This window comes from Pangasianodon hypophthalmus, chromosome 11 (genome assembly GCF_027358585.1).
Source record: "Pangasianodon hypophthalmus isolate fPanHyp1 chromosome 11, fPanHyp1.pri, whole genome shotgun sequence".
Lineage (NCBI taxonomy): Eukaryota > Metazoa > Chordata > Actinopteri > Siluriformes > Pangasiidae > Pangasianodon > Pangasianodon hypophthalmus.
Window position 1 is genome coordinate 13,355,423 of NC_069720.1, and position 23,700 is coordinate 13,379,122.

The 23,700-nt window shown below is 37.3% G+C and overlaps 3 protein-coding genes across 8 annotated transcripts in view; 2 read left to right on the top strand and 1 right to left on the bottom strand.

The window, feature by feature from the left end:
- The first annotated feature begins 23 nt into the window (after positions 1 to 23).
- Positions 24 to 5,024, top strand: cep19 (centrosomal protein 19). The gene is made up of 4 exons (XM_026927676.3): positions 24 to 145; positions 1,319 to 1,487; positions 1,590 to 1,949; positions 2,796 to 5,024. The coding sequence occupies exons 2-3, from the start codon at positions 1,358 to 1,360 to the stop codon at positions 1,940 to 1,942; spliced, it is 483 nt and encodes a 160-aa protein (XP_026783477.1). The 5' UTR covers positions 24 to 145; positions 1,319 to 1,357; the 3' UTR covers positions 1,943 to 1,949; positions 2,796 to 5,024.
- Positions 2,356 to 9,175, bottom strand: ing5a (inhibitor of growth family, member 5a). Of its 2 annotated transcripts, none has more exons than XM_026927657.3 (8): positions 9,023 to 9,175; positions 8,058 to 8,129; positions 7,576 to 7,742; positions 7,261 to 7,372; positions 5,022 to 5,121; positions 4,759 to 4,894; positions 3,740 to 3,801; positions 2,356 to 3,640 (listed from the first exon to the last, which is right to left on the bottom strand). In XM_026927657.3, exons 1-8 carry the CDS (start codon positions 9,063 to 9,065, stop codon positions 3,601 to 3,603), a joined length of 732 nt encoding a protein of 243 aa, XP_026783458.1. In that variant the 5' UTR covers positions 9,066 to 9,175; the 3' UTR covers positions 2,356 to 3,600. The 2 variants fall into 2 exon arrangements, with proteins under 2 accessions (XP_026783458.1, XP_026783466.1); XM_026927665.3 differs by lacking the exon at positions 9,023 to 9,175 and adding an exon at positions 8,840 to 9,010.
- Positions 9,176 to 11,456: 2,281 nt separating this feature from the next.
- impact (impact RWD domain protein) overlaps positions 11,457 to 23,700 on the top strand; it is a 48,166-nt gene continuing 35,922 nt past the window's right edge. The window contains exons 1-5 of one of the 5 annotated variants that reach the window (XM_053238240.1): positions 11,457 to 11,775; positions 11,889 to 12,017; positions 12,385 to 12,437; positions 13,835 to 13,897; positions 14,432 to 14,517. In XM_053238240.1, the coding sequence (XP_053094215.1) occupies positions 11,734 to 11,775; positions 11,889 to 12,017; positions 12,385 to 12,437; positions 13,835 to 13,897; positions 14,432 to 14,517 (373 nt within the window). In that variant the 5' untranslated portion in view covers positions 11,457 to 11,733. The remainder of the gene's footprint in view (positions 11,776 to 11,888; positions 12,018 to 12,384; positions 12,438 to 13,834; positions 13,898 to 14,431; positions 14,518 to 23,700) is intronic. The other 4 variants (XM_053238237.1, XM_053238236.1, XM_053238239.1 and 1 more) reach the window with 4 other exon arrangements.

Genomic DNA, 23,700 nt, shown 5'->3' on the forward strand with positions numbered 1-23,700 from the left:
ACGGATGACCGACAGATGGCGCTAATTCAATAGTTGTGGTTACAACCACAAGAAGAAGAAGAAGAAGCCTCTCGGCAGAGGTGGCGTGGATGTTTTGCCGTTTTCTACTAAATTGCAGTTCAGTTACTTTTCATAACGCCTATAGGTATGTAAAAGAACAACAACAACAACAAAAAAAATCCAGCGGAATTTTAAGAATTTTGATTTGGCTAGTTAGCTTCTAGGTGTAGTATCATGAGGCGTTTCATCTAATGCTATTGGTTACTCTATTGCTATGGCAACCGCTAAAGCAACACAAGCCGAGCAGCTAGGTAGCTTCCTGAAAACATTCTCTGCTTTATTAAATACTAATCCAGACTAGTTTATTACAGAGTATGGCGCAAAATTAAACACTTTTGATTACAAATATAATGTCTGACCAGAGTAAAATGAAAGTTTGAGCTATTTCCACCCATCCATTCTCTGTAGCGCGTATCCTAAACAGAGTCGCGGGGAGACTGGAGACTGTCCCAGGGGACTCAGGGCACAAGGCGGGGGCCACGCTGGACAGGGTGCCAACCATTAAAGGGCACAATCACACACACACATTCACACACTCAGCTTACGACGCATGTGTTTGGATTGGGGGAGGAAACCGCAGTACCTGGAGCACAGAGCAGAGGCGGGAATCAAACCCCCAATTATCCTAATTATGTAGGAGACTAATTTCAACCTATTTCTTACTCCGTTTACAGCGAATAGAGCATTATTATTTTTATCCAGAGTTGTGGATCCATTTAGCTGTGTTTTACATATTACGCCAAATCTAACGAGCTTCAAGAGCCCAAGAACTTTTCTACAAAGACCAGTTATGGCCTTTGTACACAATTACATACAATTCATAAACTCAGGCATGTGTATGGGGATAACACAGAAGAGACAGGAAAGAGGACAGATTTTCTCTGTATAGATCAGGGATGTTGTAGTGATGTGCCATTCACGAATGAGTCAACAGTTTGCACCAGCTCTTAGATGTAGATTGACCTTTCCTTTCCTCTTTCTCCTTTTCCTTTCCTTTATTTTCCTCTCCTCTTCTCCTTTCCCCTTTCCTTTCTTTTCCTCTCCTCTTCTCCTTTCCCCTTTTCCCTTTCCTTTCTTTTCCTCTCCTCTCCTCTTCTCCTTCTTTCCTCCTTTTAGGTGAAAGTTCAGAGCCAACTTGCTTCTTTCTTTCAGGGGTGGAAGCATTTTAGGGAGAGTTTGGGGACTTGCTAATTAATTGCATTTGACCATTAGACTGCATTGATGCCAAATGCTGAAAAGAACCTTTCTCTTCCTACAGGTGACAAGAAAAAAGAGTATAAAGTGGTAGGCATACATCATGCCTATAATAGCCAAACGATGTGGGATTAAGTTTGATCCACCTTCAGTCATCCTCATATATGAAAATGAACATACAGACAAGCTGCGTAAAAGAGTAATGCCAGTGAGGAACTTTTCAGAATACTCAGGTAACAGACTCTCTTTCTTGTACTTGCTAACTCTATTGATTAAACATGATGGAGTGATTTTTTCTAGATAAAAATGTCTTTGCTTTTGGTTCACTCCTCCAGACTGCAGCAGGGCTGCAGAGAGACTGAAGCATCATCCCCATCACGCACATTACCTGGACTCAGTGTCACTGGAGCAGCTGGTGAGGTTATACACGGTGCTCCGGGATCACCTGCGAGGTCTCAGTGTGGAGGAGAGTCTGCAAGAACAGCGTCACTCTCACACCCATCAGGACGATCTCAACAAACTCAGTGACGAAGAGCTGAAACGCCGCAAAGCGCAAATGGACGTGCTGTTCGAGCTAAACCGGCGCCGCAAAGACGACCCAGACTTTGTGTACGACCTTGAGGTGGAGTTTCCTGAAAACAGCAGCCGGGAACCCTGCAGCTGGGACCAATCAGATGAAGAGTTTTGAAGAGCAGGTAGTGTTGCAATTTCACAGCTCCAGGTCCCCGGTTCCATCCTGATCTCGGGTTACTGCCTGTGTGAAGTTTCCCATGTTCTTGCTGTGTGTGTGTGGGTTTCTTTAGGGTTCCCCAGTTTCCTCCCACCTCCAAAAAAACATGCCAGTAGGTGGATGGGTTGTTTTAGCATGCTTGAATAATGCTAAATATTTATTGTTTTTTTTTTAAAACCAACATCGCAATGAAGTGAGACATTTTAGATAGTATAACAGCAGTGTGGCATCAGTGCCAAACCACCTAATCACACATTCATTCTTTTGTGCCAGCTCTTTTAAAAATGTTTAAAGACCAAGTTTTTTGTTTTTCTACTGAATAATGTTAACAGATGTGGTATTTCTACAAAAAAGCCAGTCAAAAGCACACGAACAGCAGCACGTACATTTAATAAATCCAGATTTTATGATGATGCAAAGAAGTGTCTCAAACCCTACAAAAAAATAAAAACACAGGTGTAAAAACTGTAAGAACCCTAACCCTAAACCAGAAGCCTATTTTCCAATCAGATTTTTAGTTCAGTTAAAAAAAAGAAATAAAATTCATGCTGCAGACAGGTTGCACACTTTGTCCAGCGTGTGGACTGTAGGGATGTAATCATAAAACCACCATGCTTAGGGTTATTTTAAACTCAGTTACATTTACAAATGTAAACTCAAATACAGAGCAATAAAGTATCTTGCAGGAGTATTGATTCAGGGTATTAATTTATGATTGACATACAAACATCACAAATAACCCATCAAAGATGATCTGCATTTATGGTCTTCATTGGATTCTTTTTTTTTTTGGTCCCCTTATTTCCTTAAGGACTGAGTTCCTCCATTCTAGGACACATGCATGACCAGAGGTTGTTTAATGAACAAAACGACATAGCAGGACAGCTGATCCGAGACCTGACCCCTCCTCTGAAACACTACTGAGAACACAGGCCTTGGTCATGGTGCTCAAGGGAACAAATTCTGGTTAAAAGAAAAAGTGCATCAAAGCTGGTGGAGGAAAAGTCCGATTCTGCCAAAACAGCAGCCGTTAGTACACACGTAACACAGATGAGCTGTTGTTCATCCGGATGGAGTTACAGAAGTAGTCACGTCATAAACACTTTTTTCCTCTAAAGATACGACATCCAGCAGGACAGCTGCACATGGCATCTTTAACATTTACGTTCAAAATAAAATCCTCATAACTTAAATTCTTGCCGTGAATGTTTTTTTGAGGCATTAACAACATTTCAGCATGTAAATATTAAAAATGAAGTTGCAAGAACAATGATTTTGGTGCTTTGACTTCATTTAGCAAGAAATCCTATGTTGCTAATTCAGTAGAAGTGTGTATATATACACATGTAAGCTTACACTTTCCATAGAAAATAAAAATAAAATAGATACCAGATTACTTGCAGTACAATATTCAACTTTTTTTTGAAATAACAAAACAGACACATTTCAAGTACATTAAAAAATAAAGGTTTTGTTTCATTGTGACCCTCTCTTCCTTTATCATAGTCATATAGAAAGTGATATATTTATACTGTACATAGTATCCTATTTTACCACATAGACAAAATACATATATATGCATACAGTTATGTATAAAAGTCATAGAGTTAGAAATCTTATTTTTTCTTCCGATCCTGGGTGCACCGCGGACAAAACCTAGGGAATGAAAAAATTTTCATTTTAATGTATACTTTAAATGTTAAATCTGTGATGTATTTAAATCCTTCTTGGCACTTCATCAGATGTTTGACATACCATTTTCCTTTGGGCTTTGTTGTGAGATCCACACATGCAAAGTGAAACCATTCGATTGGACACTGTTAAAAAAAAGTATTAAAAAAGGTTGAGTAAACTGTGTTTGACAAATAAATACTGATTGTAGCCTACTGCTAACTAAGTAATAAAACACCTGGGGCGTTCCAACATAGGAAATTAATCAAAGATGTGGTGGTGTGATGTGGCCCAATGCAAAGCAGTGTTACTCTTACCACCTAAAAGTTGGTTATTTTCCTATAACAACATGTCCCAACATTTTCCTATTAGACTACAGCAATTTGCCAATGATTACAATTTTTAATTTATTAATGAACAACACATCATGCATTTCATCCATTTATAGTTACGTTTAATGTTGTGGAATGTTTATGAGACATGTTAGCTGCTGTTCTCACCCTCATCAGAGTCTCTTTTTGAAGTTAAAAAATGCATCTTATAAAGTTACTGTGAAACCGCACATTGTAAACTCCTCCGTCCTGAAGGTTTTCCAATGTCAGAAAACTTCCATAAATGTTGAATAAACGTCTCCTTACAGAAAACTTCGCCATATCAACAAGTATACATTTTTCGGTGTTAAATAACAGCATATTTTTATTCGTTTATTATTAGCTTTAGATTATGTAGATTGTCTATGAATGAGTTGTTACTGGAGAAACAATAACGTACAAGAAAGAGTGCATTAAAACTGTATAAACCTATCGTTTGAATTACAGCGGATTTGAGATGCTGTTATAGAAAGTCAATCAACTTCTGTCCAATCAGAATCACAAATTCAACAGTGGTATAAATAGCATTTGTGTTCATGGTAATGTTATCCTGAATCTGTGAAAAATATTACTTTTACCTTGAAAGCTAGGGGCTGTGTCTTATACAGACATGCAGATCTAAGTCTTAAATGAAAAGTAGCAGGTTTCTAAACTTCTTTAAAATAATTTAAAAAAACAGGAGAACAATAAAAAATAAATGAATGTTAAATAATACTAATAAATGAGGCGTACATCAGGGTTGTCACATCCAATCATTTCTCCATATGACACCTGATGGCACAAACAGTATGTGGGCTCATTGGGGTCCACTGGCATGTCCAGGACATCTGATGGGTGCACCGGCAGCAGGGACTCCTGGAAATCAGGACTAGAAAAATACAGAATGGAAAAAAGGGAACCGTAAGACTCTGTAACTATACTGTAATTATACTGGTGAACTAACAAAAGGCTTATTAATGCTGACAGAAAAACAATGAATGAATAAATTCTTAAACCTGTTTTTCATTTTTTTCTTTCGCGGTGAGTCATCATCTGAGCATTTTCTTCCTCTGCCTTTAGATCCTCGCTTATCCTTAAACCCTCTGCCTCCTCCTTCTACACACAAAAAAAAAAAAAAAAAAATCAGTTTAGATCGCCACGGGCTGGGGCCATCCCGTTCTAATCCAGGCCACCAAATTAATTTAAAATCCCTCTAAGAAAAAGAGCTAGTTTCTATTATTCCACTAGGGCCATAAACTCTGCTACTAACAAAATGTGCTAATGGTTACATGTACACTCACTGAGCACTTTACTATTAGGAACATTATACTAATACTGGGTAGGGCCTCCCTTTGCTCTCAAAACAGCCTCAATTCTTCGTGGCATGGTTTCCACAAGATGTTGGAAAAATTCCTTTGACATTCTGGTCCATGTTCACATAATTGCATCATGCAGATTTTTCAGGTGCACTTTCATGCTGCGAATCTCCAGTCCTACCACATCCTAAAGGTGTTCTATTGGATTCAGATTTGTTGACTGGGAAGGCCACTGAAGAGCACTGAATTCATTGTCAATGTCATTGAATGACTTTTGCTTTGTGACATGGTGCATTTTCATGCTGGATGTAGCTATTAGAAGATGGGTAAATTGTGGCCATGGTCAGCAGCAATAATCAAATAGGCCGTGGCATTCAAGCAATGATTGATTGGTATTAATGGGCCCAAAGTGTGCCATTCGGAGTAAACTCTAGAGACTGCTGTGCGTGAAAATCCCAGGAGATCAGCAGTTTATAGAAATACTCACACCACCCCATCTGTCAAAAGCACTGAGATCACATTTTCCCCCCATTCTGTTGGTTGAAGTGAACATTACCTGAAGCTGCTGGCCCATACCTGCATGATTTTATCCACTGCACTGCTGCCACAAGATTGATTAGATAACTGCATGAATGAGTAGGTGTACAGGTGTTCCAAGTAACATGCTCCGTGAGTGTAATTCCAATTAAGTACATTTTACCTCTAGGGTGTAAAGCTACAAAATGTGGAAAAGTTCAAGGGGGTGAATACTTATGCAAGACACTGTATGGTCTGTTCATGTGTTTTGTGGGTGATATACTGCATGTCTGTTTTTGCATTCACTTTCACATAAACACTCATAAATGAACACGAGGCGTGGTTGATGTGTTATTGGTCACTAAACTGATTAATGTGTTTATGTGTAATGTAAAGTGTAATGTGGCCCAATACCCAGAATGTGTGTGAAACCCCTGATTTAGATATTAAAAGATTCATATTATGATTTGTTTTATGTAATTAAATCATATACATAAAGTGGCAGAAAAAAAAAACAGGCTTTAACAATACTGCCTCAGACTGAGATCAAATGAGAGCATTTTCTTATTGCATAGCGTTATTCAATGCCAAATCGAGCAACCTTGTCATTTGTGGTTGAAAAAATGCATGATGTAGAGGTTGGCTCAGAGAAATCAAAATAACAAAACCTCTCTCATCAAATCATTCTTTACAAAAATTGCTGCGTCTGGATGAACAGTACAATCCGTGCACGTGGCCAATATGCCAGCCAACTTTTAGGAAACAGTTCAGCCAAAAATAAAAATTTCCACTTACCCCTAATGTAGTCGATCAGCCAAGATGTGTTTAATGTCTAAAGCTTGCTTCTTTAGTAGCCTCAAACAGTGTCAAGTATTCTTAAGATTTGCTTATGAAACACTTTTCTATTAAGAGTGACAAACAAAAGCTAAACTGGAATCACTTACGCGCTTAAAATTAAGTTGATGCAGTTGTAATTTGATATGTGAATTTGGACTTATGTTGATATTTTATAAAACTATATACAGATTATATTACTGAGACAAACAGTTTCTTTTGAGCTGTGGGTGATGATTTAGACAAGCAGTTTGCATGACGCTAAACTGGTAGCTGTAAGCTTCCCTTTTTTTGTTAGCATTATTAGTCACATACTAATGATGGACACGTCATACAACACACGCATCTCAGCTGATTTGTGTTAAAGGGAAAACTGTAAACTTCATTTTTGGCTGATCTATTTCCTTTAAATTCTGAAGCAATTTCACCACAGATGAAAGTGGAGTTATTTGAGGCAGTGACAGAAGTTATTCCCACTTCATCAAGCCTTTTCAGATGATTCGAAATATGCTATTCACTTCCCCAAAACAACATGCAGATGTCACATAATTTCCAGGAAGTCATACAAGCTGCTGTGCTAAAGTCTTACTTTTTAGTGCTCTACTCTCAGGGCTCTCATAACCACTGACATCCAGCTTCTCTTTTAGCTCATTCTCAAAGCGGGCCAGGTCTGCGTCCAGCCTTCGGATGTGCTTGTCAACCTACAAAGTATTGAGAATCCAGAAAGAGGTTTTTTTTTTTTTAAGCAGCTACTGAGAATTTAAATGGAAAAATCTGAGTTACTGTGTTAACAACTTTGATCAAATCACATATTAAATGCACGACTAAGTGGATTTTTTTAAGTTTGGAAGTACATTACCAGTTTTTTGTTTTAAAAAAAAAAAAAGGTTATACAGTCACTAACCATTTCATATGTCTGCATGGCAAGCTGCACTTTGTCATCACTATATTCTTTACATTTGCTGTAGGCGCTCTGAATCTTCTGCAGATGTTCCACCCTCTGCTCAGACGCAAGGTTCCGGACGTTTGTGATGTACTCTTCGGCGAGTTTATCGATCTCTCCCTTCTTTTCTACCATGTTGTAGGGAAACATTGATTCAAAAAACACACAGCAACATGAAATTTGGTTTATACATTGAAACATTATTAAAAGGATCTGACTGGATAATACAGAGCCATATCTATATCTATTAACAGGCTTAGTTATGACTGTGAGGTTGATTTAAACAGGACTACTATTACTAAAAAACTCACAAAAAAAAAGGTACCAGATTAAAATCTCCCTGCTAATCAATTACATTATAGTATTTTTCTAAGTAAATCTAATCCAGAATGGTAATGTATTGGTAAGATGGTAAGATTGCATGTACATGAGTACTTCCTTACCCTCTGTCCTGTTGTCCAGCTCCCGCATCAGGGTGAAGTTCCTCTGTAGTTCACATGGCAAATTTTCAATGCCTGGAACATATTTCTGTTTTTTAAAAAACTGTAATAGCACAGCAGAAATAACATTACACTTAAATGGTCTCTATTCTGCACACAGAGTGTAACTTGAGAGCCAAAGGTTTCCCAGTCCTAGCTCTGGCGTTTACAGACACTTTCACATTTTGTGCTTCTCTTTTCTTGCTCTGACTCATTTTTACCTAATGAGGGATTTGTTGATGAGCTGATGAGTCAAGTGTTACTGCAGACAAACTCACTATAATAATGTTTAAGAAATAAACAGGACTGGGAAACACTGGTGTAGCATACACATCAAGAAGAGTAATGTAAAATCTGACATGAATGGGAGCTAGTTGTGGCACAAGCACAGCTGTTGTGTTTATAGCTGATTTAGCTAGCTAGTTGGAAGTTGGGCAGTTTTATTTGGCTAATTGTAAAATGTTGCTCCCTGTAATGATTCTAACTCTTCCTTAACTAAAATAATAAAACGAAATAATATGCAAGGAAAATTATTAGCAAATCTTGCATTACTTGAGTGGCAGCTTGGCTATGTTTATATTCCAGCCAGATAGCTAGCTAGCAAACACTGCAAAACTTTCATATTAGCTAGCTAGCTACAAAGCTAACATGCTATAAATTACGATAGCTAGCGGTTTGTTTGTCAGCTGTCAGGTGTTTGCAGTATTTGATTAGGCAATAATGTTAATAAATTTAGAACCATTTACCAACTCGACAGATATTTCAGTATCACCAGGCCAGCCTTATAGTTAGCTTAGCTTAGCTCGCTTGCGCCGACTGCGTTGCGAAGCCACCAAAAGCCCTCATGAGCGCCAGATGTTTTTTCCCTAAAAAAATAAGGAAAAAAAAAACAGATTCTGACACTAACGAACAGAAACGCGTATACTCACTGTCAAGATAGTGTTCGAGGTATATCGCCGTCGCCATTATCATCAACCTTCAAGTTAAAAATGTAGCTTGTTTTTTTTTTCTGTCAGCGCCAGCGCGCATGAAGTAGAACAACATTGGTATACGATTAATTATTCATGAAGCTCTTTATTTTTATTGGACAAGAAGCCTCTGCTTTGCATACTTCCCTCTGATTGGACATTATTTGGGCTTGGCTTATTTCTTATACATTAAGGTAAAAAAAAAAAACAATGGCCACTTTATTAGGTACACTTTCCATATACACTATACGGCCAAAGGTTTGTGGACACCTGACCATCACACCCATATGTGCTTTTCAAACATCCCAATTCATACTTAGCCCCCCTTTGCTGTTATGATAACCTTCACTCTTCTGGGAAGGCTTTCCACTAGATTTCGGAGTGTGGCTGTGGGGATTTGTTACCCACTTCTATCTTATTCCTCAGTGGAAAGAGACCAGCATAGAATCACCACAGATCATATGTGTGTCAGCCTGGGAAAAATTGCACATGGTGAAATATTTGCTCACTCACTTACTTTCAGTAAGTGCTTTATCCTGGTAAGTTTGGTGCCGAATCCAGAGCCCATCCCAGGAACGCGGTTCATGAGGCTGGAATACACCCTGGATAAGATGCCAGTCCTCTCACAGGGCACCATGCACATGCACACACATGCATGCGCAGTCTCTCTCTCTCTCTCTCTCTCTCTTGTCGTGGCAAATACTTCTGCAAATCAGAATAAGAAAATTATTTACAAAGACAAGGGGTTCTGGATGTCAAAAATCTATAGACTTTATTGAATCAGACAGCAAAGCCGAGACGGTCTGCAGAGCATCTGATTTATATAATCGTGGCCCATGCTTTTATACAATTCTAAAACAATGATCTCATCGGATGGAGTTTTCTCTTCTTTCTCTTAATCACACACCTGCCTCTCACCCCAATTATTTCACTTTCCCCTTATCTTAGTTTTAACCGTGGGAAGAGTTCAGTCAGTTTATGTTTCAAAAACAACATTAGCCTTAACCTTAAAAACACCACCTACTGTACAAGGTCACACCAGTTTGTTCTCACAGAAACATCTTTGTAGGATCATAGGCATAAAGTCACCCTTCTAAATGTACTAGAAATGGTACAGTGTAGTTTATAAATGAAGCTCTGTAAGTTAATACATGAGGTGATTTAAGGCCACTTTTCAATACTGTTGCATAGATACTGAGTGATATAATACTGATTAACAAATGATATTGATATAGATAACAGGAAAATTCCTCCATACTCTCTCTCTCTCTCTCTCTCTCTCGGTCATTCATACCTAGGGACAATTTATCTTAGCCAATCCACCAACTGCCTAACCCTAACCCACTACAAGTTTTCCTAATCTGATATATGTTTCTGTTTTGGATCTATCTTAGGCACAAGTAAAATTATAGCATTTGGTCACCCCAAAAGTAAAAAGGGAAAAAAAATCATACTTAAAGACTCGATTCTGAATTCATTTATGTGGTAATATATTGTAACTGCAACAATAAAAGAATCTTATCTTCTTGAAATACACCAACCCACTGGCTGTCTGAAAGCAAGTGTTTTTGATTTAATTAGTTTTCAATTTAATATATAATAAATAAAATATTTAAACAGTTTTCAGTCACTAACATTTAGTAAGCGCTTTATCCTAGTCAAGGCCACGGTGAATCTGAAGCCTGTCCTGGGAATGCTGGACATGAGGCAGGAATACACCCTGGATCACAGGGCACAATATTCACACAGATTCACACCTAAAGGCAATTTATCTTAGCCAATCCACATACTGGCATATTTTGGGGAGGTGGGAAGAAACAAGAAAATCCCTGAGGAAACTCCACTCAGACAGTAACCAGAGCTCAGGATCAAACCAGGGACCCTAGAGCTGCATTTGTTAAACTTGCTGATAACCAAGGCGAGTTTAGAAAGTTCATAAAAAAAACCATTCAACATAATTTTGGTGTAATATATTTATATTTATTAGAAGTGCCAAAGTATTTTACAGGCAGAAACCCCCTACTTTTGTCAAAACTTTATTTTATTATTATTATTTTTTTGCTCATTTTTGGCTGTTCATCCATAGCAACACATGACGGGTTTTCCCATACAACGGATATAAAAAGTCTGCCTGGATAAAACAAATCTGTTAGTCCAAATAACATGCCACTGGTTCTATGCCAATGGCCATAAACTAACCAATAACATGTTCATATTACATTCACTACTGTTCTAGGCAGTACTGGAGAGAATACACAAGCACGCGTCACAGCCCACGTGACAGAGCTCAGGTTTGACCCCGGAAGTGTTGGCGTGCACGCCCTCTTTGAACCATGAAAAAACGAGAAAAAAATACATATAAAAGCAAACTGCGCTAAAGAGTGGAGATACAAATGCGGCTAAAAAAAACACGGACGAAATGTACATTAATGTTAAACAAGTACACGTGTTTGAATCACTTCCTGGGTCATTGTGATTGCTATAGGCACAATCTCAAATGTCTCCCTGTTGGATATGTATAGCACTACAAAGGGTACACTTTCTTAATCCATGTAGTGCACATGTTTAGGGCGTATAGAGTGGATTGGGATTTACCTGGCGTGTCAGAAATGTGCTAGCAAACCTGAGTACACTACACAAACAGCAAAATAAAAAATATGAAATGAAAATAAATGGACACAATCACAGAAAATGGCGGCGATCTGCAGCGACAGGTCAGGTTCCTCATGCTGAACTCTGAAATATGTTTACATTAGCGGTCTAAATGCGTTTAAAGAACTTTGTGGGAAGTTGTTCATGTCTGATAACTTTGATTTCACTTTATTAGGTTGAAGAAATCGAAGCACTTTCCTCTATCTATGGGGAGGAGTGGTGTGTGATCGACGAGGCGTCGAGGGTCTTTTGCATCAAAATATCAGATGATATTTCTGAGCCCAGATGTTCTGTTTGTTTACAGGTAAATGAAGAAGAACAGTAGAGTCAGGTCAGGCAGGCTGTAATGTCATTCCTATCATCACAGACAGTAAAGTTGTAATGTTATGAATTAAATATAGTTCCATCAGCATCAAGGTACACACCTAACGCGAGACAATGCCTGTGTAATAACACAATACATAAAAAAATATATAGCTTTAAAAATGTGTTGCTTTGGTGTATTCATTACTGAGAATAGTCGGGCATCAATTCAAGATGAATTGCTCTTTCTAGTATATTATTAATATATATTAATGCAGTGATGTTATTCCTTCATTATTGCTATAAACGTATAACACAACATAAGAGTTGATACTGTTTATGAACTCTTTAATCTTTGCTTGTAAAAGGTCATACTGCCTGAAGACTACCCAAGCTCCTCGCCTCCAATATACCAAATCAAGTAAGTACACTGTCTTCCTGTATTTCTTTGTATGGTGGACAAAATATACTTTCATTTTATAAACATAAGAAATACCTAGGGTATATAGAATATTATATATGAATTTTCCTGCGTTCAAACGTGGCGCGGTTTGAGACGCGTTTGAGGATTTAGGCATGATTTTTGCATGATGATTAACTAGTGGCTATAAGCATTCCTTTTTATGTACATTAGCCTCAAATGAAAGGAAGTTTTATCATGAAATCTTTGCACATCTTTGTATATATTACAAGAATATCAAAATCCCCTAATTTGTCTTCTTTCTTAGAAGTATATTTTTGAGAATGACATTTTTCCTAAAATCTCGTACATTGTCATTATAAGCTGAAAGAGAGAGTGGATATGAGGAAAGGCGATGCACTGAGATATAAAAAAAAATCTAACCAGCATGGCACCGTGCGGCTCTTTTTAGTCAAAAACAACGTTTGTAAAGTTATTGTCAGCTATGCCATGTATGATAGCTGTTGTGTATGATAAACTTGGGGACTGCTAGGAGCGGCAGTAGAGGTAGCTGTGTAACGTGTTTACAGCAGTGTAACGTGGTTGCAACAGTGTAATATGTTTACAGCAGCGTAACGTGTTTACAGCAGCGTAACGTGCTTACTGCTGTGTAACATGTTTACAGCAGTAACGGATTAAACACAGCCGAAGGGTTTCAGTGCAGTAGACTCCCTGCATTGTCACCAATGAAGTGACAAACTTGCTCAGGTGAAAAAACATCAACAGGTTGATGATAATAGGCAGGAACGCCACATTTAAGTTTAATCAGTATTTTGAAAATGTCAGCAGTGAGGTAACTGTTTGATCTTACACCATGAAGACATGAAGAAACTAAGCTCCAGTGCAAATGCAGAGGCACCAAACATGTCTTTGTTGAGCCATTGTGTTTGTGGTAAGATTGGTAAAATTATGTACATTTTATTTTCACCAGATTGTTGCTTTAAAGTATGTAATGGATTTATTCAGTGCTTAGGACATGATGGGATCACTGTGAGCAACTGTGTTGCCTGACCGTTGTTATCTCCTTCCTACAACTGTAATGGTTTTGAGCTTCTGGCCTTTGATTTGAGCTTTTATTTGCATTGTATATTAATTAGCTATCTGTTATTTACAATCTGACCTCAAGGGGCATTTCAGTAATTTGCTGCTGTAGAACTGCTGCTGAGTAGCAGTGGATTTCATTTAGTTGAGTTTGCTGAAATAGCTTATGGAAAGTTATTGTCTTCACCAAATAATTCCTCTAAATTATTTCTATTTCTATTAATCAAAATGCTTTTAATACTAATTAAACTTAATACAAGTTATTTATTTGTGAAATTACATTTCATTGAATCATGTTTGTTTTGTCATGTTTCCAGTGCTGCATGGTTAAGAGGTCCAGACAGAATCACACTGTCAAACAGCCTCGAGGAACTCTATCTGTAAGTTCTACCATAACTCTCACAGCCATGCTGATAGGTCTATAAAACATACATTGAGCTGCCAGTTTAATATGTGTGAAGAATGAAACACTTTAGGACATGCTGTTACAGGAAAATAATCAACGACAGGGTGGTATGATGAAGTGGAGTAAACATTGATTACTTTCCAACAGCAAAACATCTCAAATGTTTTATTACTTTTATACCATTAATAATTTGCCAATAATTGCCTTTTTATTTATTAAAGAATGACATGTTTTTTATCCACTTACGATTACATTTAACGCCTAGGAATGTCAACAAAACATGTCATAGCAGCTATAAACAGTTGTTCTCTCACCAGCCTCTCTTTTTTTCTATTTCTTAAAGTTAAAATACTAAAAAATGCAGTTTGTCATGTTAACGTCATGTTACAAAGTACTGACACTGGAAACTCATTCCAAAATATTAAATGAGCATATCCTTACTAAAGCATTGTAATCGTGCTATTATTTATTTGCTCAATTGTAACCTGGATGTGTTATATCATGGCAGGGAAAATCCTGGAGAGAGCATCTTATACCTGTGGGTGGAGAAAATTCGAGAATTCCTGGTAGACAGATCGCAAAATGCAAACACAGGTAAAGCCTGAGTGTATATGTGTGTGTCACTGGGTTCATAAAAACATCCCATGATTATAAGCCAGTTCCTTTTTAAAATCACGACCACAGATGTGAATCAGTATAATCCAGTATAAGTCTGAAAAAAATGTTTCTAACAATTCAAATTTGTAAAACGCAAAACATTTTGTATACAGCCAGTCAGTTGTGGCAGGAAAAGCTAATAATGTCTTCTGTCCCACACTTCCTGTATTGTAATACAGTATAATATCCTGACATGCAGTTATCTTTTTTGTGTCTGAGGGAACATAGTGCGTCTTCTGTGAGTCACTGGACTCTCTTGATATAGATGTTAAAGCTTTGAGGAGCAACTCGTTTATCTGAGAATAACAGTGTTGACGCAGGAGCTCTGAGATTATATTTCTGCTGTCAGTTTTATTTTTCTGTCGCTGAGAGAACCCAGAGAGAAGGAACATGTTATCTTAAACAGATGTGTGCACTTAAGCACTATTTGGATGGGATGAGATTTCCGGACACTGATAGGAGTGTCACTGAACAGACATGAGTGTCTTTACGATGTACGCATGCTCGACAAAAATTCCATGCATACACCATACACTGCGTTTTAGTATACACTGCCTAAAATTGACCTATTTTTCAGTGTTTGACAGAAAATGTACACTACCTGTATATTGTTTTTATATTAATATACAAAATATTGGCATCATCACTATATTGTTTCTCCCATAAAAGCAGTCAATCTATATTTATTTATAAAATGGATATTGCCCTCAGTTGTGATTGTATCCTTTTTTGTGTGTATTTACATATTTACAAATTTACTTACAAATGTACATTGTCCAAGACATATTTCTTGGTGCAATATTGTGGTTACAAGAAATTCTCAGACAATGGCTCTGGACATGATACTGCTCCATGCTCAAGTCGATATCATGCAAGAAAAATGGGGGTATGTCAGAGGTCAGAATCAAGTTTAACTGAGACACACCTTTGTTTTTGGCAAACTCTGCCCTGCAGGTAATTCTCACACTCAGCTGTCTGAGTAGCACTTAAGTCATGTCTGAGGTCTGATGTGAACAATTTCTGTGTTAAATCCTTCAGAGTTGTGCTTACCTCAACTCTGAATATGACGCTTCATCCTCAGAGAAAAGCTGAAATTAGTCTTTTGTGGTCAGTGGATGCGACGTTACCTCTAAACAGTCTAAAACAGTCCAAAACCTGTACAATTCCAAATAGTCCATATTGCTGACCCTTTCTGATTTTGTTGTTGTTTTTCTTGGGTACTTCTTAATCCTGATTTAGCAGCACTTTAGATGGAAAAAGAAACTGCTCACTAGAAAACCTACAGCAAAATATTGATATTTCGAATATCTTTGTTTTGATGGTCCGTGCCTCACCTCTGAATTAAAGATGTGAGGGATCAGTGATGGTGATGGATCACTAATGGATGAGTGGCCTATCTTAATGGATCTGGCATCTGTAGAGGTTTGTGAGAGAGGCCAGAGATGAGTAATAACATGCAGCCTGTGTTTCTGCTCTTCTCCTCCTCAGGTCTGTCGGTCTGTGGCAAACAAAAAAGACATGTTTACTGCAAGAGAGAGCAGATATTGATTGGAACGAGATGCCTGGTTTCCTTTGAGTCACACACTAGGTGTCAGTGTGTTGTTATAAATTGAGTTTCACTCACTCGCTCGCTGTGGCTCGGCTCTCTTATCTGAAGGATATTACTTGGTCTACTGAGTTGTCTCATACTAAGCTCAAAGTGTATAATGGGGTCAGCCAGTGCTCTAAACACAGACAGCAGACACAGGCAGTGTGAGTTCACCTGCTCTCACTGACATTGGCTTTGGTTAGCTGACTCTGCACACCTAGTTTGGCCTGGTGGTGCTTTTTACTGGACATTTGGAATTCTGAGCTAGTGATTGGTGCTAGCCTGGAATTGGAACAGGTTATGCCCAAGTCTGACCACTGCTTCAGTGAATAACCTCACCTGGTTATATATAGATTTGTACCCAAGAGCTGCTGCTGTAATCATAACGACTGTCCTGTGCTCATTCTAGGACTCTTATTCCCTATTTGCTCATACAGAACATCCTTTCAACATACTTAGTACTGTTTGACTTTATAGTAGGTCATTGTGAAAGAGTAGCGATTTATAATCACGCTATCTGGTGTTACCCAGCAGAGGATGGGTTGCTTTTTTAGTCTAGCTCTTCTCAAGATTTCTTCCTCATGTCATCTCAAGGAGTTTTCTTTTCTCACCACTCACCTCTGGCTTGTTCATTAGACATCTAAATTTGCATCCGGATTTCTGTAGTCACTTTGTGACAAAGTTTATTGTTAAAAGCACTGTACAAATGAAATAGAATGTAATGTATTTGATCTGAGCATTGCTTGAACAGCTGCTCTCAGTTCAGCTATTTTCAACACTGACAATGGAAATGTGATTAAAAACATGGTTTTGATATCCTAAGGGTGTTATTTAAGTAACTACATTTGGCATCGGCAGTTTTCAGTGTTTCACAGTTCTGACATCTAGATTATAACATCTGATTCCTTTTTTTTTTTTTTTTTTTTGGCAAAGATACACCATACAGTCTTTAAACTAGGGAAATGAGCGGCTCCCGATTGGAAATTGTTTGAATCCCTATGATGCCACAGTCAACTGTGGCCGGGGGTCCAAGAGCACGAAATTGGCTGAGCTATCTGGGTGGAAGGAATGGCATACACTCTTTCCCCATTCAATCACAATGATACTAGCCAGTCGTAGGTACCTGTGAGCTCATGCATGCAGAAGAGGGTAGATATTGCTTTCCTCTGAGTGTAGTACACCGCCCTGTTTGCAGTTTGAAAAGGCGCAGTGTTCTATCTATAGGCAGCACAATCAGAATATTAATGCATAGTTTTAAATAAATTTCACAACACGTAGAGAGTAGGAGAGCTTGATTTGAATCGATTTCTGTGGAGTTTTGTGCTTCACTTGCGTGTGCAATTGAAATGGAAAGTCACAGCACAGGGAGAAAGTGCAGCAAGAGAGATGAGTGATGAGTCTCATGGAGTTGTTGTGGTTTTAAACCGTTTAAAGGGAAGTGTAACTGAAAAATGGTTCAAAAACATCTTTCAGTGGAAATTGGCCTTAAGGGCAGCTACTGTGTCTATGACTATGGATTTTCTGTCACCATGAGATGTCACATGTATATAAAAAAAGAAACTACAGGTGAATAATCTATTTTTCAAACCAACAGATGTCACATTAAATCTTTATATTGCATAAATCCTGTAGAGTTGCATTGATGCGAACAAGGTTTCATCTAATTAAATATGTATAAATTTTGCATACAATTTAAAACCAAAAATCTAGCCTTTTACTGATATTAGAATTAAAATGCTTTTACAGAACAGTTCGGATATTAATTCTTTATTTCGTAATCAAGAAAATACAATATGCTATTGTGATTTTTCGGTATAAAATCGAACATAAATCCAAAAATTATCAACATTTTAATAATTTTCTCTGTAATGTCCTTCTAATCAGTGATAGCAATGAAGACAAAGATGAATTTTATTCATCCAGGTCATCTAGAAACTGAGATTTTTGGTTCTGAATAAAAAAAAAAAAAAACAGATTCTGAGAATAACAGTTTTAGAAATATAATATGATTTCATATATTTCTATGTTGTTTATAAAAGGAAATGGAAGCTAGCATGTGCTTCCTCTGTGACTCATCTTTTCAAAACGCTGCATCACAGGGTGGCGTAACACACATGGAGGAAAACGCTTCTGGAGAAAACTCTTCTGCATGCATGAGCTCACTGACACCCGCGATTGCCCTCCTACCCTGAGAGCACGGTCACTTTTGCTCTTTTGACTCTTGGCCGTGGATGGCTGCGGTATCGTCTGGATTCAAATTCAGGATCTCCTGACAATAGGGCAAACGCTTTTCTGTTGCACCACCTGGGAGCCAACACTATTTTTTTTTAATTATTAAAGGATGACATAATTTTTATCCATTTATAATTACTTTTAATGTCGTGGAAGGCCCATGAAGCAAGTTAGTTCCTGTTCTCACTTATGTTATTGCAGCTGTAAACAGTCATTCCTTCACCAAACTCTCTTTTTTCTCTCTCTTGAAGTCAATAAGACAAAAAAAAAAAATGCAGCTTGTCATGCTACAGAGAAAGCGTATACTCCTCTGTCCTGAAGATGTCACTGGAGACGTTGGAGATGCTGACACTGGAGACTCCTTCCATAAATGTTAAAATAAGTGTCTCACAAAAATACTAGCAGAAAACCATATCAACCATTACACACGTTATTTAATCTGTTTAAGTGGAGCATCTATCATACAAGTCCCTGTGAATTAGCTGTTAGTATGAGCTGTTAGTGATTTGTTGGAAACTATTGTCATATCTGCTGTTAGAGAGGTCACGGATTGATAGCAGAGGCGGATGCAAGTGCAGGTGATTTATTAAACAAAGTACAACCAAAACAAACACAAGGGTGAGCATAAGAACCATAAACATGAACTTTAGACACAAGGGAAGAACCAAATGAACTGGAAGCAACAGCATGGCACACATGGAACAAAGACAACAACGACAAAAGCTTGATAAAGGGTGCTACACAAGACAGGACTTAAATACTAGTGCTCATTATACTATAACGTGATTCCGGTGTGCTTAATCTCACATGGTGTGTGACGTGGTCATGTGCTGTGCAGTGGCTGATGGGTATTGTAATTCTGTGCCTTTGGTGCTACCATAACAAGAGAAAATTAATCAACTCCTTCTGACCAATGAGAATCGAGAATTCAACAGCCCTGTGGTATAAAAAACAATATACTTTATATGTAGACTACTGGAAGAGAGCATCCATGCATTAGAAGTAATCGGAATTAAATAGTGTTGTGTTTCAAACCTGTACAACAAAAAAATATTTTAGTGTTATTTGTTTGGACAGTTATTATGCTGCAGCTGTTATTGATTTCCTGCTCATCTTCGGTTCATTTGCCATTTGTTTTGTTTTTGTTTTTTTTCCAAGAAGCCCCAAGACTTAATATTTTCTTTATCTTTGTTTTGCTCACCCGTGGAGACTCCTGAATGCATGCTTCATGCATTATATTTGATCAGATCTTTGTTGCTTGTTAAGCACCTTTTTCACAGCAGGAACAAATAGCTTTTTATTTACAAGCCCCTATGGTGAGCAACAAATAAACTCAATTACAGGCCTAGTTTTCACGCTGCACTTTGCCATTATGATGATGAATGGATTCTGAACTCGTTTTTTTTTTTTTTTTTTTTTTTTTAAAGAAATAATGTTTATGATATGAATGCATGCTCCTGCGTGGTTGGACTGCATCCAATAACAAAGGCAGAGGACTGCGGCTGCGTCATCTCATTTTTGAATAGAGCTAAATGGCACAGCAGTGCACAAAAAGCTTCATTTTCATCACTACACTGAGGAACACTGATTGCCAGAATGCATCTGCGCTGGAGTCACTGAGAGAGGTGATATCTCTGATCTTACAGAAGCCCTGGGCTTTCTGTAAATCGCTGCTGTCATCCGTAAGCACCCAGGTGATCACAGGTGACACTGATACTAATGAGAGGTGAAAATTACAGAGCGGGCTTTCACGCTTTTAGAGCTCAGGCCCTGTTGTAAGAGCCCCGGCCCTCAAATATTAACTCTACATTACGAGCTTGTTTCGGCTGGTGTCGCCTAGAAGAGGATGGGCTCTCTTTTGATTCTGGTTCCTCTCAAGGTTTCTTCCTCATGTTGTCTCAGGGAGTTTTTCCTCACCTCTGTGACCTCTGGCTTTCTCGTTATAGATCAAAATCTATGTCCAGATTTCTCTAAAGAGACTTTGTGACCATGTACAAATAAAATTGAATAGCTTTTTCTGCACATTCTTTTAAGAATGACTATACTTAGTGCTTGGAATCATGCTCGAGATGGATGTTGCAAAACTTGGGATTATCTGAGGGCTTAATGTTCAAAGTGTAGAAGATGTTTAAATAACAAGTAGTATTAATATTTTAATTAGTAATTAGTATTATAAATATTTAAATTTAAATCACAGCTGATATGATATGCATGTATCATATGTAATTAAATTCAGAAGTGGGCTCATGCATTTTGCACTAATGCATTTTGGGTGGATGTCAGAGTCAGACAGTAGTGGGAGTGATGACAGCACAAATTTGTTATTTAATTATTTAAGACGTGATCTACCATCAGCTAATCTTATAAATACCTTTATGACAGTTACACTAAAAATTGATTAAAAGGACATTCTTGTAATAGGTGGAAACGGCATTTTATCGTATTAAACGAGCTCTACAGTACACTCTGTAGCTTTCAAACAGAAATGGGAAAAATGCATGATTCTAATGCATGTTTCTCACCTTAGCAGGTGGTAACCAAAAAAATGTGATTAGCCAAACTAAGATGGATGCTCATTTGATGTCTCGTGTGGTTAAATATGGAGGAATTGTAATGATAACCTTTATTATAACATTATATGACATCGTGACTACTGTGCAGAACAATGTTATATGATGTACATAGTCAGCTGTGCTGTACTGTATGTATGTTATGTTAAATATCCATGAGTAAGCATTTGGAACAGTTCTAAAATATTGCAGGGTAGTTCAAGCCTGAACAATAAGATTTTCAGTTATCCTACATTGCCAGTTTTGCAATTTGTATGTGCTTGTATCTGCATTAGTTTCTGTGGTGTATTCTGTGATATAGGCTTTCAAATAACATCTTATATTAGACAACAATTTCATGCATCTAGCATGAATAGTTCAAAAGTAATGACTTATGAAACCTTGTAATATTTTCTGTAGCGCTCATTTTTCAGGACCACACTCCCTTTTTTGTGAAGCCTTTATATCTCAGAAGCTAACACAGATACAAGCCTGAAATTTTGTACACTATATACTGGGAATAATGACATTAATACTGAAAGTATGAAGCAAATCTGAAATGGTCACTTGGGAACATTTTTTAAAATCTGGTGATTTGAGGTGGATTTACCCATTTAGCAAAATGCACTGGGAGTTTAAGTCTTTGCTTGAAAGCATCTTGGGGTTCCTGGAGGCATCAGATACTAACATGTGCAGGAAATAAACGATGGGTACGATGACAAACCATTTAGTTGAGTTTATTCAAATATACTAAATATAATATACTAAATATACTAAGCTCCTTTGGGTCAATTTCTGCAAGACATGACTGAACTGACAGTCATACTGTGCGTCCTCTGTGAGAAAAATGGAAATGTGATCAAGTGAATTTTCACAAGTGAGTCATTTTCATTCTGTCCCTTATTTAAATTAGAAGTGACTGCTGCATTTTAATCAAATTATTCAGAAAATCTGTCATCATTTAGTACACTGACAGGCCTGTAAACTCATCCCCTAAAAACGTCAGAGCTTTCATTTGAATCTCATTGAACTTTATTCTCAGTATATTTATGCACAGTTGTTAATTCTAATGAAATGCTGTATATTCATTGTAATGAAGCAAAGTTTAAAAAAAAAAAACATTCAGGTTGGTTTAATAAAGTTTACAGGTTGTTGCACAGCAGACATCTTTGAACGTGGAATGCAAATGTTGTCTCCAGAATTGACAGTGGCCTGATGCGTGCTGTGTTTCCTTTGATTCTCATCCAGTTGTTTTGTGGTAGTGTTCCATATGGCCTGCTATAAATTCCACTGATTTGATCCTTCATTAGTTAATCTAATACTGTGGCAACTGTTGCTATGAATCAGTCTGCTCAAGGGTTGTAAAAGCCAGCCATAAACACTCAAAGCCTTTTCTCTTTATTTCTTTTTTTTTATTTTGGAATTGTTCTGTTCTGATGCTCTTTGTAGGTTATTTTTCTATTTTCTTAAATTGATGTTAAGGTTTGTTTTTATGTACCAACTATAGTTTTAACCCTTTCTTTCATAAATTATTTAAAAACATATCCAGATGGCTTTTTATTGCTTAAAATGAATTATATTGCATGTCAAATGAATGTTGACTTTTGCTATACATCAATTACATTAAAAAATAAATGGATTGCCATGTATAGGAATACCATGAGTAAAAGGGTTAATAAAAATTTCTTTAAAAAGTCTTTCAAAAAATGCGTAACGTTAGATCTAAAATATTTAATTTCAAATTTATAGAAAATATAATCTTTTTTTAAACAAAATATAACAGTATTCTTGACATAGCCTAAATTTATACAGTTTAGGAGTGTTTCATGATGCGGCTGATTTCGGAGGTACTTTTTTAAAAAGCTAAGACATTCATTGGAGTCTGATCAAAATGTATATTTTTAATTGAATTAATAAATTAGTAAAGATATACCAGAGCAATGCTGCATTGAGAATGGCAAATAGTCTAGAGAGCAACAGGAGATCAGGATAATGATTTAAATTAATTGACAGTACTGGTCTCAGGTGATTCAAAGGTGATTAATAGATTATATTTTCCTAAAAACAGCCTTAAATTGATTGTAAATAAGTGTGGACACTGTGCATGAAAGGGCTAAAAGGCTTAGGATCCTCTACTGAAATTCTGCTTTGCGGTGTACTCAGTCACAACTAAAATATCCTCCTTACGTTAATCAAACAGTGATTTGGATAAAGGTGAACCTCTGACACAGGTGATTTTGTGTTGGGGATTTTGTGTAATTGATCTGGGTTTGCAGGTCTCTGAGCGAGGATTACAGCCTAAGCTACATAATAGAGTGGAACCTAACAAACAAACTGAATGGTTTTCTGACTTAGCAAATACATTTTGTATTTTGGAGTCATTATTTTGTATTTTTATGTGTTAGATCTTATCACTGTTTTCATTAGTATGTGCATGTATAGTAGCAGTTAGTGTGTAAAAGCCTAAATTAATGAAAAGTACATGATAAATATACTCAAGAACCCCACACTTTAGTGTTTTGCCACTTTTGTTCGTATTACCCTATATTTTCTCAGATTTTGGTGTTTTTACTTATTTGATTGCTTGAAGCATCTGATATGTTTAGAAGTTAATCTCCCAGCTCGCTGAGTATCTCACACATTTCCATGTTTATAGCTGAAATGAGTTTTCTTGGCTCTGTACCTGGTTTCTACCTCATTGGGCCTTACGTAAAGCTACAGTGTATAGGATTTTATTTGTTGAATAAAAAC

Excerpts from the sequence above, each read along its gene's own strand:
- cep19 (XM_026927676.3), top strand. The coding sequence starts at position 1,358 with ATGCCTATAATAGCCAAACGATGTGGGATTAAGTTTGATCCACCTTCA. Across the intron at positions 1,488-1,589 it reads GAACTTTTCAGAATACTCAG|ACTGCAGCAGGGCTGCAGAG; the intron begins GTAACAGACTCT and ends TCACTCCTCCAG.
- ing5a (XM_026927657.3), bottom strand. The coding sequence starts at position 9,065 with ATGATAATGGCGACGGCGATATACCTCGAACACTATCTTGACA. Across the intron at positions 7,743-8,057 it reads GCTGGACAACAGGACAGAGG|AAAAGAAGGGAGAGATCGAT; the intron begins GTAAGGAAGTAC and ends ACAACATGGTAG. Across the intron at positions 4,895-5,021 it reads AAGAAAAAAATGAAAAACAG|TCCTGATTTCCAGGAGTCCC; the intron begins GTTTAAGAATTT and ends GTATTTTTCTAG.